Source organism: Megachile rotundata, chromosome 16, assembly GCF_050947335.1.
Source record: "Megachile rotundata isolate GNS110a chromosome 16, iyMegRotu1, whole genome shotgun sequence".
Classification (NCBI taxonomy): domain Eukaryota; kingdom Metazoa; phylum Arthropoda; class Insecta; order Hymenoptera; family Megachilidae; genus Megachile; species Megachile rotundata.
Genome location: NC_134998.1, coordinates 11,514,789 through 11,530,784, shown reverse-complemented (window position 1 = coordinate 11,530,784; position 15,996 = coordinate 11,514,789). Strand labels below are relative to the sequence as shown.

General features: G+C 41.3%; 1 protein-coding gene across 2 annotated transcripts in view; it reads right to left on the bottom strand.

Moving 5' to 3' along the window:
- Window positions 1-429: 429 nt before the first annotated feature.
- Ca-alpha1T (Ca[2+]-channel protein alpha[[1]] subunit T) overlaps window positions 430-15,996 on the bottom strand; it is a 74,267-nt gene continuing 58,700 nt past the window's right edge. For both annotated transcript variants that reach the window (XM_076541593.1, XM_076541592.1), the window contains exons 18-34: window positions 13,943-14,098; window positions 12,572-12,706; window positions 11,937-12,227; window positions 11,691-11,842; window positions 10,806-10,952; window positions 10,428-10,593; window positions 9,251-9,597; window positions 8,945-9,137; window positions 8,737-8,886; window positions 8,247-8,627; window positions 7,724-7,916; window positions 7,371-7,632; window positions 7,146-7,276; window positions 6,642-7,084; window positions 6,066-6,342; window positions 5,738-5,997; window positions 430-5,605 (exon numbers count right to left, since the gene is read on the bottom strand). In XM_076541593.1, the coding sequence (XP_076397708.1) occupies window positions 4,844-5,605; window positions 5,738-5,997; window positions 6,066-6,342; window positions 6,642-7,084; window positions 7,146-7,276; window positions 7,371-7,632; window positions 7,724-7,916; window positions 8,247-8,627; window positions 8,737-8,886; window positions 8,945-9,137; window positions 9,251-9,597; window positions 10,428-10,593; window positions 10,806-10,952; window positions 11,691-11,842; window positions 11,937-12,227; window positions 12,572-12,706; window positions 13,943-14,098 (4,446 nt within the window). In that variant the 3' untranslated portion in view covers window positions 430-4,843. The remainder of the gene's footprint in view (window positions 5,606-5,737; window positions 5,998-6,065; window positions 6,343-6,641; window positions 7,085-7,145; window positions 7,277-7,370; window positions 7,633-7,723; window positions 7,917-8,246; window positions 8,628-8,736; window positions 8,887-8,944; window positions 9,138-9,250; window positions 9,598-10,427; window positions 10,594-10,805; window positions 10,953-11,690; window positions 11,843-11,936; window positions 12,228-12,571; window positions 12,707-13,942; window positions 14,099-15,996) is intronic.

Below are 15,996 nucleotides of genomic sequence, written 5' to 3'. Positions count from 1 at the left end.
AACGTTATCTAACTTTAACAAGTGTAATTAATAAAAAACCCCTATTACCGTAAACTTAACCTAACGTCACCTAACTTTAATAAGTGTAATTAATAAAAAACCCTATTACTGTAAACCTAACCTAACGTCACCTAACTTTAATAAGTGTAATTAATAAAAAACCCTATTACTGTAAACCTAACCTAACGTCACCTAACTTTAACAAGTGTAATTAATAAAAAACCCCTAATAGTGTAAACCTAGCCTAACGTCACCTAACCTCAACAAGTGTAATTAGTAATAAAACCCTTAGACTGTAAACCTGACCTAACGTAACCTAACCTTAACAAGTCTAATTAGTAACAAAACCCTATTACTGTAAACCTAACCTAACCTAACCCACAACTATCATAAGTAAACTAGTCCAGGTACGAATAAAACACCCTTACGTCAATTCAACGTGATCGTCGTTCATTTTATTACATTTGTACATATTTAGTCTTGTTCTACATTTCTATCATCGTGCTCCTTCATTCTCACACCGTACACGCAACCATTCATTCTCCCTGCATAACTTCCTGCCTTTCCGTACACCATACTTTCCTCCCCTGCGCAACTATGATTCGAATTCCCCAGAAACACGATCTAGACTTCTCTCCATACACGAAATACGCGGCACATGTACACGTCAAGCAGACAGAACGGATTTCTCACGATCACACGAACCATTCCTGGGTACTGGCTGTAATTAAAATGTTTACACTCCATTTTGTTTTTTTTTTTATACTTTGTTTTCTCCTCTGCTATTTTCCTCTGTTAACTGCCTTCTCTAAGGGCGAAGAACGGACTGAAGAGGCACGCGGCAACAAGTACATTGAATTAACAGGTTCGATTAACTGATCACGTGCACAATTCTTGTACTTATACATATTCACGTGACTAGAATGTACGTACCGCGCGTGCCTCACGAGAAAACTCGCGGGTACTCTGTTTCGTACTCGTAAACGCGATATAACCCGAAGAGACCTTTGACCACGCCTACCTACCGCGCTGACCAATCAGCGACGCGTCCCGCCAAGCGCCTTCTCGTCAGGCACGCGCGGTACACGTGCACGCGTATGTATATATACACACATGTACGTGTATACGATGTATGCACACACATAATTACGACGCGTGTGTTATTTGTTTCGCTCTATGTTTCTCTATGTATTTTTTTCACTTTTTTCTTTCTTAATGCGTCGTGTGTTTTTAATTCTTTCCACGAAATTTATCGCCGCGGACAGAAACGCTTCCGCCGCTACGAGGCGCACATACATAGTAGAATCTCTTAATATATATATATATTTTTTTTCGTATTTATATATATTATATTTTTTGCTTTTTTTCCTGTATTCTTACTAACGATACACGTGCATCTGATCGGCGAGATTTCGCGCGCGGTTACACGATCATATCCCCGTGGCTAGAGTAAATTATAATTCGGAGGTCAGTCGTCTAACGCTATCGAGCTATCGAGACTCGGTCGTGGTGCCAAAGAGAAGCGCATTTAGATTTCATTCGAGCGATAACAACGTCTACTGTAAATTAGAGATAGGCATGATTGTGCGTACGAGATTAGACCTCTTATTTTAGTTCAAATAAAATACTAACCAATGTACCTTCGTGACGATGTAAGGAATGTCAAATTTTAAGAGTCATTTTGCCCTTTGGCACACTTCAAAATAATAGCATATCGTAAAGAGTCGACTCTCATTAATAAAAAGCTACTGTTTGAACATTTCTATGAGAACAAAATAGAGATCATTACAATAGTTCACTTGCAAAGAATGGATTTGTCGTCTGAAATGAGTCTAAAGTTGCAGACGATTTGAGAAAAGTAATGTTTTAAACGCGAAGTGAGCGGGAGACGGTCCGCCATTGCAGCGCATGCGCACTTCAAGGTTCACTTGGCACAACTGTACGGTACACTCAAGGGCAAATATTGCTTACTCTGGAAAAGGGGCTTTTGGAAATTTGTGAATTTGGGGAGTTGGGGAATTTGGGAATTGGGGATTTGGGGATTTAGGGAACTTGGGAATGCGGGAATGGGGAAATGGGGGAATTGGGAAATGGGGGAAATGGAAAATGTGGGAATTGGGGAATGTGGGAATTGGGGAATGTGGGAATTGGGGAATGTGGGAATTGGGAAATGTGGGAATTGGGAAAAGTGGGAATTGGGGAATGTGGGAATTGGGAAAAGTGAGAATTGGGAACAGTGGGAATTGGGAAATGTGGGAAATGGGAAATGTGGGAATTGAGAAATTTGGAAATTGGGAAATTGGGAAATGTGGGAATTGGGAAATGTGGGAATTGGGAAATTAGAAAATTGGGAAATTGGAAAATTTGGAAATGTGGAAATTGGGAAATTTGGAAATTAGGAAATTGGAAAATTGGAAAATTGGAAAATTGGAAAATTGGAAAATTGGAAAATTGGAAAATTGGAAAATTGGAAAATCAGAAAATCGGAAAATTTGAGAATGTAGGAACTTAAGAATTTAGAAATGTGAAATTCCCCAAATTACTCCAGCAATTCTCCCCCATCCAGAAGTATCCTACGCCCGCGGGCATACACCGCTCAAAGTGCGGGCACCACAACCGCACGAAGGTTCGTCAACGTTCGTCAACGTCAGAAGGCATAGAATCGTTAACATGTTAACATTTCATCATTTCAGTATGTTGAACTTATCCTCGACAATCATTAAATATTACCGCACGCGGTAGTATCAAAATAAACCACACCGAGTGTATAGTATAGAATATTCATAAGTGTATGTATGTACAGTAGAGTTTTCTATTTATATATATATATATTTATGTATATATACGTGTATATATTTGTTGCTTTTCACTATACTCAGAGCCTCACACATGTCTTCGTTTTTTTGTCAGTTTTTTTATTAAAAAGTCAGCTACTACCTCTTTTTTTCCTAACTGTTATTTTTTTTATATCTCTTGCTTGTCGTCGCTGTTTCCTTAGATGTTTTGTTTGTTGTTGTTGCCGTATTTTTTTTTATAGGAAATATACTACGATTAAAGTATATCACAGATGTTAACGAGAAGAACGTTCTAGAACGCGCGCGCGAGAAAGAGAGAGACAGAGATAGGGACAGAGAATAACGAAGAGAAACGAGGAGGATGTTAGGTTAGCTCCTAGCCGTTTTAGAGGATCGTTGGTCGCCGCAGGATCATTTGGAAGTACACAGCAGCTGGCTCGACATAGCTTTCCGGGAGAACTCGAGTCGAGTGAAACCAATTGACATAGAGAGATACGATTGTACGAGTTTCAATTTGTATTAAAGATTATCACAACGTCGGATTAGTCTTAAGTCCCTAATCGTATTTACTTGAAGCTCCGAGCTAGAGTCGAGAAAGAGGTGACAAAAATACCGTATCGTTAATCGACTAGTCTATAAACCGGCTATATTTATTACTTTTAGCCCGATCGTAACAATATACGTTCGATCATTCGAACCGTCCGATCGGCCCCGAAGCTCTTACGTCTAGTGTCGACCATTTTGTTCTTTGTTCCGCAATCACTGCGAAGACTACAGCTACGTTTTTTTTTATCTCCGAAAGTTTTATCTAGATTTTCTGGCACTTCGGTAATTAACCTTTTTTTCGCATCGTTTGGCACGTTCCTCTTTAGAGAGCTACCACGACCCACCGCGGCTCTCGAAACTTTCCTGCGAACGACACGTGTGTGTTTACAATGTGTACATCGTCGAGCTGAAGAAAAAGGAAAGGCGAGAAAGTGTGGTCCGATTGATTGCAGTTGACGCATAGAATTTCGGCTGCACTTCCCTGTTACCTTCAATTTCCCTAACACAATATCTTCATTTTGCAGAGAAAAATTTATACCTGATTTTAGTGTTCTTAAATTTTGTTACCATTTTTATATCAGTCCCTACCTTACCGACACTCTGTCATTTTAAAACAGTCATACTTTCATTAAGATACAAGATTTGATAAGAAAACTGATATAATATCTAAGATTTTTCAAACTGTGTCCTCTATAACGATACAGCCTCTAATATGCTGAGGACAATTCACCTAATTGAATCCTTTTTTAAACCTCTGTACACTTTTACAACATAACCAAGTATAATCTGCGTCATACATAACATAAAAATTCATAGTGCTATCAAAATTATGCAGTAATACTTTGACGGCCATACTGGCATGCGGCACGTCGGTAACGTAGGAAATGACGCTAAAGACTTTCATCAAATTGTGTCCTCTGCAAATTCTCTGCAAAATACAGCTATCACGTCAGTTAAATCGAAAGTGACAGTTCAGAAATCCAGCGAAAATCATCTCTTATCTAAGACCTACTGAATCCCCTAATTATCGACGCAGACTACGTCGTTCTTCCGTTCTACCAATTCCTACGAATCGACTTCCACGACGCTTTTTTTTGTTTTAACGGAACGCGAGGTTCCGATGGCAATAATAGATTGTCATAGGTTTTTTTTATTTTTAACCGCGTTATACTTTTACCGCGCCCCCCGTGACGGCGCAGGGCCGTTCACGTAATTAAATTTACTTGTTAATTATTACTCTGCTAACTCGAGAGCGCATCATCGTCTCCCTACTTTCTAGCCATAATCGGCCCTTTCCTTCCATTTTGGCAAGTTCACGGCGGCGAAGTGACTAGAATATAACGACTATATTGTCATGCACTACAGTCTTTCTTAGAGCCCAATATTGAACCCTCGTAGCAGCACACTCCATGGTACATCGCCGTGGATACCATGGCATTGGCTAGCGAATTGCACGGAAATCAATACTTCTGTTGGTGAACGAAGCTTCGATCGCTTCTGGATTAAGAGGGATCCGACGGAGTCGTGGAGGCTTTCTCCTCCGTTTCGCGCGTCCCGTCGGCGCCATCTTGTACCGCGGTCGCCGGGGAAATGGCGGTCGACGATTCCGCCGCTTCGTCGTTTCGTTTTTTGCGATGGCCGTTGCTGCTCGTGGAATCCGTGTCGTCCACGTATATCCTAACGTCTGAGTCGATGGTGTCGGGTATGTGCACCACGGCACTACTTCCGCTCCCGCTTTTGACCAGGGTGTCGCTAGACGACATCTCCTCGGACTTGTCCTCAGCCACTAAAACGTGCCCGTAACTACCGATCTGAACCGACGAACCGTACTGATCGCTGCTCGACATCCCCGTCGAACTGCCGCTCTTCAGCTTGGACGGTCTCCTTTCGTTAATGATGGATTGCACGTCGAGATCGTCCATCGGTGGCGCGGATACCCGTCTCTCGTTTCTGATCCTTGTTTCTTCGGGTCTCTTCGTTATTTCGCTCTCGGCGTAACTGTTCATCACGCTCGGGGTTCTCGAAACGTTGCTGGCGACGCTCACGTTCGTGTCGGACTGCGATTGCGTGTCGCTGGATGCCCTGCGGCATAACGTTGCCTTGGACGGGTATATGTTAGCCGTTGGTAAAAGATAACGTTCGCTGCTCGGTTTGGGACAGGTCAGGGTGGTTACCGACCCGGTCGGTGTCACCGGGGAAGAAGAACTTGCTGGTGGCTTCTTCACGCTCAACAGCGACTTGTTCTCGAGCACGTCGCTGGTTGCCTACGAATTTAACAAATATTTAATTATACCTTCGGTGGAAGACTGTGCTTCGATGCACTGATAGAAACACAGTACGATCGAAATGAATAAAATATTAACATGGACCATCGGATGTTCATCATGCGACTCTACCTGTAGCCTTTTACGTTGGGCGTGATTGGTGTCACGATTCACTGCATCGTAATTCCGTTGAGAAATAATTCGAGGCACGCTTAGATTGCTCATAGACTTCTCGAAAACTTCGACAACCTCAAAATGCATCGGCAGTAAGGACCTCTGTTGATGATGCCCCGAATGAAACGTTTGTCGACGTTTTGATTTGAACTTGGACGGTCTTGAATTGGAACGATGATACGAGCTGCGACGCGACAGTGACGCAGATATTGTTCCATCTGCAATTTTTTATAAAATATAATACTTATCGAGATATACAGATAGGTTATGTAGTGTTCGCACGTACCATCCGCGCTCCCCTTTCGTGGCGGATTATAAATAAAATTCGCAGGTAAGGAACGAACTTTTGCGAGACCGGGTCTGCTAGTGGATATCTTCACGTTTGTCACTAAAATTGACTCGCGTTCTCTCGCGTCGTCATCTTCCTCTGCACCGCCATCGCTTGTTCTTTCACGTTTCACCGTCTCGTCCTCTTCCTCTTCCTCTTCTACTTCCAATAATTCTTCTTGCTCCGCGGCTAGTTCTCTTTCTAACTGGGTTTCCATGTCGAGTTCATCCTCCATCTGAAATATTCATAGCTGTTTAAGATCTCTTCAAATTAAATTCAAATTGCTCAAAGTACATTTTAAGTTAGGTTAGGTAATCGTATCCTTAAGGTGATAAGTTTTAGGTTAAATTAGATAATCATGTCCTTAAGGTGATAAGTTTTAGGTTAGGTTAGGTAATCATATCCTTAAGGTGATAACTTTTAGGTTAGGTTAGGTAATCATATCCTTGAGGCGATAACTTTTAGGTTAGGTTAGAAGCGACATCTACATTTGTGACTAAACTAAAACGAAGTATGGTAAAGTTTGACTGTTACCTGTTTATGGCTCTCCTCGAGGTGTTTCATAAGCACAGCAACGACGACGTTCACGAGAACGAACTGTGCCATCAGCACAAAAATTACGAAAAATATAGGGGCTATGATGGTGCTCACGCAACAATTCTTCACGCAGTCCGCCGCCTCGTCGCAATCGTCCCTCAAAGTGTCCTTCATGATCCCGTTCCAATTATCGCCGGTGGCTACCCGAAAAAGTGTCAAAAACGCCATTCCGAAGTTACTGAAGTGTGCGTGTTCGCCGAGTCCTTGACAGGGCATTTCGTCGTTGCATTCTAAACGACCAAACAGTTCCACACCCAGGGCAGCGAATATGAAGAAAAGCAGAAAAAATAGTAGACCCAAGTTTCCGACCTGAGGTAACGCCTGCATCACCGTGTCTAATAGGGCTCGTATTCCTTTCGCCATCTTTAGTAACTTTAGAACTGTAAACGAAACAAACTTATTGCTATTTACTCTTACTTTGTTGTTAATTCTTGAACCCACCTCTAGCGATTCGTAGAACTCGCATCACGCGAATTATGGTAGGATTGATCGGGATGATCTTCGACTCGACTTCTTCGAGGACTATGCCGACTACGGAGAGTATCACTATTCCTACGTCCAACTGGTTCCATCTTGAACAAATCGTGATTGTAAATAATTAAGAACGTCCATGAGAAGTGTTGGAGCAAATCAAATATTTTAGGAATAAAAATAACAAGTTCGTACTTGTCCTTGAGGTAAAGGTGTAAACCCAGTGCAAGAAGTTTCATGAACGATTCCAGAATGAAGACCGCTGTGAAGAAGTAATTGAATATTTTGAGAGCGTAGGTCAGAGCCTTCGGCATCATGTAAAACTCCATCGCCATTGTGACAACGTTCAGGCCTATCACTGCAGCGATTGCTAGGTCGAAATACTTGGATGTTACGACGTTGTGAACGAACAGTCTGGATTTCGAGTAGTTTGTGTAATATGGCGGTTCGTGCATTTCTGTAACACAAACGTAATTGTAATTCACGTTGTTAAGTTATAAATACAGAATGTTTGAATTTTATGCACAGGACCCTGTCGCTATTCTTACTTCGACGTTTCTTCTCCATTTGCAGTGCACGTTTAGCAGCTCTTCTCACGCGTTCCTCTTTCTCCTGCTCTTCACGACACCTATGAAAATTCTCCACCACCACACCCACGAACATATTGAGCACAAAAAAACCCACCAGCAATATGAACGCTATGAAATACAGCAGTCGCCACTCGGAGTAATTCTCGATTGGCTGCAACAGAAAGGAAGTAGACTTCAGCTGACAATGTGGATGTCAAACATACTGCCAACAAACGTGATTTACTCGTTTGTACTAGTACTACAATGTGTTATTAAAGGTACAAGTTAGTTGTACGTCTCGAATTTTACAAAATTTTCACCGGAAAGCTATGTTTCCTTACCAGGCTATGAAGTGCGGCACGTCGGTAAAGTAGGAAATGATAAAAATTTGTATCTCGGATCATAAAAATCTTTCTTAGGAATATTTGTCTATTCAAAATAAAGCTGTTTGTCACACAGCCTGCAGCAAAATCAAGAAGTTCAATAAGTTTCACTGAATTACCTGTTGATCGACACCGACAGCATCAAGTCCGGTATACATGATGTTCACCCACCCATCCCTCGAAGACAACACGAACAACGACATCAAGGCTTTCCCAAGGTCATCGAAATTATACTTTCTATTCAGCCAAACGTTTCGCTTGTCGGCCAGGCAGTCCGTTTTATTGCGCACGTTTTTTATATCAGGCCCTTCGCAATAATAAAAGGCACCCTTGAAGAGCTGCACGCCCAAGATACCAAAGATTACGAAAAAAGTACAGCATATCAAAACGATGTTGCCGATAGGTCGTAAAGAGGATAACAATGTCTGAACAACCAGTTTCAAACCAGGGGCCCGATTGATAACTCGTAATGGTCGCAGTGATCTTAAAAGTCTAAAAACCTGAAACAGACAAACGGCCATATAGCGGGACACTTGTTCAACAATACGAAAGTCTACTGCATTCAACGTGTCGTAAACCACGTTTTATAATAAAAGCAACGTAAAATACCCTCAATATTCCAAATATTCTCGGGCTACTCGATGAAAGTAGGGACATTGATAAATCGATGATAGAAATAATCACAAGAACTCCGTCCATAATGTTCCACCCTGAAGTGAAATAAGCGTCCGAGCCATAAAACATACCAGATGCTACGACCTGTAAACGAGCATTCGATAAGTGACTGCCCCAACATTGAAAGCCAGTTGAAAGTGACCTTGATAAACATCTCGATAGCAAATACTCCGGTAAAAATGTAGTTCGCAGTTGATAGAAAAAGTCTTTCTCCGCTATCGGGTGGTATATTTGGCCGTTCCATTGCCAGGGTAATACAGTTGAGACCGATAAAAAAAAGGACCACGTTGTCGAACCATCTCTGGTCAACGAACCACCGACACAGCATACGAAATCTGAAATGCGTAGCAAACTTTTTACAAAAATATCAAATTTGAAAATTTGGGTCAACATAACCTAGCCTAAGAGCTTTCTTTGTACTCAATCATCAAGAGTAGCAAATGATTACCTGTTGTTTGGTGGAAAAAGATAGAGCGAATAATCGTCGCGTTCCTTAAGGCAACCTTTAGGTTCAAAAAACATGAAGATCTTCTTGATCTTCTCGATGCTGCTCGCACTTCCGTGGCCATTTAGAGGTGGTGTCTGCTCGTCGGTTCGAGGATTGTCGTCTTCTTGATCTGGAAGTCGCTTAATTCTGGGCAGTGGGCCAGTCTCCATCGACAAATTATTGATTGTACGCGCTGTTGAGCATTGCATAGGCGCCTCATCCAGAGGTAGGGTTTTTCTTGTCGGCGACTGGACGTTCTCGTTGCCGCGTAACGAATTTCTTCGGGAAAGGTCGCTAATCCATCGCATCTTTAATAGATGAGTTCTTTGTTAGGAGAAGGTACAATGGGGTGGAATTGGATTGTGGTTGGGAGGAACTGGATTGACTTAGGGATGGGGCATTGTTGGATAGATGGGTGCTAGGGATATTTGAATTTTGGGGGTATTGGTGTATGGAGATTTAAATTTAGGGATTTGGGGATTTGGGGATTTGGGGATTTGGGGACTTGGGGATTTGAATATTTGGGGATTTGGAAGATTTGGAACTTAGGAAGTATGGGGATTTGAGGAATTTGGGGATTTTGGAATTTTGGAATTTGGGGATTTTGGAAATTTGGAGATTTAGGAACTTGGGCGCGTGGAAAGTTGGAGATTTGGAAATTTGGAGATTTAGGAACTTGGACGCGTGGAGAGTTGGAGATTTAGGAACTCGGACGCGTGGAGAGTTGGAGGTTTGGAAATTTGGATATTTAGGAACTTGGACGCGTGGAGAGTTGGAGATTTAGGAACTTGGACGCGTGGAGAGTTGGAAATTTGGAAATTTGGAGATTTAGGAATTTGGACGCGTGGAGAGTTGGAGATTTGGAAATTTGGAGATTTAGGAATTTGGACGCGTGGAGAGTTGGAGATTTGGAAATTTGGACGCGTGGAGAGTTGGAGATTTAGGAACTCGGAGCGTGGAGAGTTGGAGATTTGGAAATTTGGAGATTTAGGAACTTGGACGCGTGGAGAGTTGGAAATTTAGGAACTTGGGCGCGTGGAGAGTTGGAGACTTAGGAATTTGGACGCGTGGAGAGTTGGAGATTTGGAAATTTGGAGATGTGGAGATTTGGAGACTTGGAGATTTGGAGGTTACCCACCTGATTAGGCGTTGCAGTATACCGTCGTATAGAAGAACTACGACTTTCAATTGAATTATTGGGGCTGAGACTACGAGTATTGCTTGTTAGGACGGTCGTTCTATTATTTGGCGTGTCACTCTGCGTATCATTTCTTATCGAACCATGCAAATAACCGCCATTGAAGCTGCAAATTAAATTTACAACACAATAGCAAAACATTATTATAACAAAATACTCCAAAAGCACTAATAAAACTGCACAAATCCAAATTAAGTCAAATTTCTATTTATCGTACACCCTGTATGTACACCTACAAGGTGTCCCATTAATAATGACTCCCTATATATTCTCAAAACTATACAAAATTTTTTTAATTTTAAAAAGCCCTGATCTTACGTTGAGTTGGAACCAAGTAGAGTACTTCGACCGTTATTTAAAACAGTGGTTCGACCTGGGTCCTCATCTTCTGTCTGCGACCAACGCTTCCTTCTCAAAGATGGCCGCGATAATTTCCACGAGTATCCCCTCTGTATTCTTGGAGGACTTGAATGAAAATTAATTATACATTTACCATAGAATAATAAATCAAACTTAATGAAGTGTCTTATAATTTGTCCAGACTTTTAATTTATACAAATATAACCTAACCTAATCTAACCAACTTGATGAAGTGTCTCATAATTTTTCCAAACTTTGAATGTATACAAATATAACCTAACCTAATCTAACCAACTTGACGAAGTGTCTCATAATTGTCCAAACATTCAATGTATACAAATATAACCTAACCTAATCTAACCAACTTGACGAAGTGTCTCATAATTGTCCAAACTTTGAATGTATACAAATATAACCTAACTAATCTAACCAACTTGACGAAGTGTCTCATAATTGTCCAAACTTTGAATGTATACAAATATAACCTAACCTAATCTAACCAACTTGATGAAGTGTCTCATAATTGTCCAAACTTTGAATGTATACAAATATAACCTAACCTAATCTAACCAACTTGACGAAGTGTCTCATAATTGTCCAAACTTTGAATGTATACAAATATAACCTAACCTAATCTAACCAACTTGTTGAAGTGTCTCCTAATTGTCCAAACTTTGAATGTATACAAATATAACCTAACCTAATCTAACCAACTTGACGAAGTGTCTCATAATTGTCCAAACTTTGAATATATACAAATATAACCTAACCTAACCAACTTGATGAAGTGTCTCATAATTGTCCAAACTTAGAATGTACACAAATATATCTAACCTTACTTACCTCGAGCTAGACAATTCTCTCGTAGCAGGATTAACAACAGCAGTAACAAGACTTATTCGTTGAGAAAATTGTCCAGCTATAAGATTTTTAGTCGGTATTTTATTCGAAACGTCCGGTAGCTTCAACAACCCTGAAGGTATGCTGCACTGGCTCTGTAAAAATGAATAGCAAAATTAAATTCAAGTTAACTCTCCATTAGTTTCCCTGAAATGAGTAATTGCATAATGTTGTACGAGAAACACGTACGCCAGATCGATCGATAGATTCAATCGACAGTGCCGCAGTCGGATAAACAGCTCGACAGTTCACGTCTCTGTAACCGACGTCGAGAGTGGTGTTAGGCGAATCTTGGGGGGTGGCTGCCGTGTGAGTGATTATAGGCGGCTGTCCCGTGGCACCCATCATTTTGTTTTCCTTCTGAATATTACACTTCGGCTCGTCCATTTGATGCTTCCACACGGTGTTCTGTTTCTCGCGGCTGTTGTTGTCTTTGTATTTGCGTAACTCCTCCGCGCTCTGCCAGGAGTTCTTCCGATCCTACGATTTTTTAATTCAAACTCGTACTTTTATTAAACAACAATGCTACACTTCGTTGGAAGCACAGATATTTATTTGAAGACAAATATTTTACAGATGAAGTTACAATTTAAATTATAATATAGAATATATTATTATGATATAATTTAAAAAATATTTTGCGCAAATAACTGGAAAAATGTTGAAAAAAGATGAAGTTAACTTAAAAAATTATGTATGGTGTAACTTGAAGAATTAAGTATGGTTCAATAATTTAAAGGTGTTATGTATGGACTACATGTGTGTATCTAACAAAATAATAATATTATTTCACACTAGTTAATTTGTTAATTGTTAATTTGTACCTGAGTACAAGTATCGCTGTCCGTGATCGAATGGGACCTTGATATTCTGGACGATCCATCGTCGCTGCCCATTCCAGCCTCCTTCGCAGCAAGCTTCGCCATTTCTCTTTGTTCTCTTTCTCTTCTTTCGTTTCTCTGAGGAATTACACGTATTATTAATAGTCTACGTTCAATTTTAGGGTGTCGGAGGAGTTTTATGGAAGTGCCTTTTATTTATCAAGCTTTTGTGTGAGGGGTGATTTGAGAGGGTACTAGTACTCTATATACATTCCTATTCCTATGTTCTTATATCCGAACATTATCATTCCTAACGATATTATATGATCTTTTATATTCTTTATGATCTTAATGTGGTTACGTCCCAATATGACTACATAGGTTCTAGCATTCCTATATCTGAATGTTGTTAGGTCCCAATACATGTACGTTCCAATATACCCACGTCTTAGTATTCCTACGTTACAATACCCGTAGGTCCCAATATCGTTGGGTCGCAATAGTCCTAGGTTTCAATAGTTCTACGTCCCAATACCCCTAAGCCACAGTCTCTGTACGTCCAATACCTCTACGCCATAGTCCCTCTACGTCCCAGTATCTCCACGTCCCAATACCGCTACGCCACAGTCCCTCTATGTCCCAGTATCGCCACGTCCCAGTACCCCCACGCTCCAGTACCCTCACGTCCCAGTACCCCCACGTCCCAGTACCCCCACGCTCCAGTATCCCCACGTCCCAGTACCCCCACGCTCCAGTACCCCCACGTCCCAATACCCCCACGCTCCAGTATCCCCACGCTCCAATACCCTCACGTCCCAGTACCCCCACGCTCCAGTACCCCCACGTCCCAATACCCCCACGCTGCAGTATCCCCACGCCCCAATACCCTCACGTCCCAGTACCCCCACGCTCCAGTATCCCCACGTCCCAGTACCCCCACGCTCCAGTACCCCCACGTCCCAATACCCCCACGCTGCAGTATCCCCACGCCCCAATACCCTCACGTCCCAGTACCCCCACGCTCCAGTATCCCCACGTCCCAGTACCCCCACGCTCCAGTACCCCCACGTCCCAATACCCCCACGCTCCAGTATCCCCACGCCCCAATACCCTCACGCTCCAGTACCCCCACGCTCCAGTACCCCCACGCTCCAGTACCCCCACGTCCCAATACCCCCTCGTCCAAATACCCCCACGTCCCCATACCACTACGCCCTAGTCCCTCTACCTCCCATTATCCCTACGCCCCAACACTCCTACGTCCCAGTATCCCTCGCCCCAATACCCCTACGTTTTAATACTCCTGCGTCCCAATATCCTTACAGCCCTCTCTCCACATTCCCCTTGCAATACTTCCAAAGTAACCCTCCTCACCTCCGAAGAAAATCCTTCGACAAGAATGGCGACGAGCAGATTGAACAGCACATAATTCCCAAAAGTCATCAGCGCGACGAAATAAAGAGCCGCCCAATGCGACGTCTTCTGCATACCATTGAACAGCACAACGTTCCAATCTTCCTGCGTTAAAATCTACATGAAAAGAGAAAAGAGAAACAAAGAGTTGTCAATGCACGTTTCAGACATCTTGCTATCGCGAGACGTATAGTAAAAGCAAAACTCTCTAATTCGTAACAAACAAAGTTTCACATCAAATCTGTTGTTATTCCGAATGAAACGTTTCACTCATCTAGGAGAACCAGCTCGAGTTCTTCATACACTAATTCTACTGATCGAAAGTTTGAAAAAAAAAAAGGAAAATAAAAATGGAGACGAGTGAAAAAAGGGGTGTATCGATCGGTATCGTCTCGCGCATTCTTCTTACATGGTATGCTACGAATTTCTCTCTGTGTTCGGTATTTAGCCAGTTTCGGTCCACGGTCGCCGTTCAGAAATTTATTCTCACATTTTTTCCGAGCCATTTGACCGTGACGTTGAAAGTACGCAAATTATTTCGTACAAACGCTTTGCGCGACGGCGAATTAACGGGATAAAGAGGATCTGAAAATTTAAGGCCCTCGAACGAGGAAGCTGGACTGAAACGGGCTGATAAAGCGGCTACCTAATTAGTACAGCTTTATTTTAATCTTTTTATCGTAGTGTTTCCATACATAGCAACAAGCAAAACAACGTGATGCAGTTATTTATCGTTTCAAAAAAAGGGTCAGACACACGGCTAGCGTGGTATCCGTGTAATCGATTAACTTCTTCTCGACTGATAACAAAACCATGTTAATCGCGTGGCAAACAAACCATTATCCACTCTGTTATTTTATTATGGGGAAGTTAGTGCAAGATATAAACGATAGAAAATAAGAAAGAAAATTTGTTATTACGTTCGATTACGGTGGAACGTAAACGCAGAGAGAAAACCGGAAATGTTTCGTGGAAATTCTTTTATACCGACGTATATCGAGAAATCAAAATATGTAAGCTGATAGGACGAAGACAAAAAGCGGGAACAAAACACAGTTATGTAACGAGTACATGTATGTAATATGGAAATAGATGTAAACACACGTTGCTACGAGTACAGATGTGGATATAGACGTAAATATTAGTATAATAAGAATAGAAATTGGTGGAGATAGGTGTGGACAGATAGAGTGTTTCGTGGTTGAACGATCGAATCTTGCTAGCAAAAATTATACACAGATTTAAAAACTTCCAAGTTGAATCAATTTTTAAATTTTTTTTTTAAAAATTGTTAATTATAAATTATTATGAATTTATCAAATTTTAAGACTCTTAAAAATGTTGACATTGTAAATTTGAAGATATCAATGTTTGTAGATTTTAATGTTTTGTATCCAAATATTTCAAAGTTGTAAATATTTGTACAAGACTATTGCAAGGTTTGATCATTCTTTATTTGAAGTAGCAGAGAAACAGAAATAAACTTAAACATAGGTAGAAAAATAAATGTGAAGATATAAGTAAAGATGAGAACGTAAACAGAAACATAGACATAGACATAGACATAGACATAGACATAGAGAAGACTGAGACAAAGTCAGAGACATAGATGGAAACATAGACAGAGACATGGACAGAGACATAGACATAGACAGAGACAGAGACATAGAGACATAGACATAGACATATTCAGAGACATAGACATAGACATATTCAGAGACATAGACAAAGACATGGTCAGAAAGTGACATGGATGATGTAGGAATATAGACATGGGTACAGGCATACATAGGGACATAGATATAGACATGGACAGACACATAGACAGAGACATAGACAGAGACATAGACAGAGACATAGACAGAGACATAGACAGAGGCATAGATAGAGACATAGACAGAGACACAAACAGAGACACAGATGGAAACATAGACAGAGACATGGACAGAGACATAGACAGAGACATAGACAGAGACATAGACAGAGACATAGACAGAGACATAGACAGAGACACA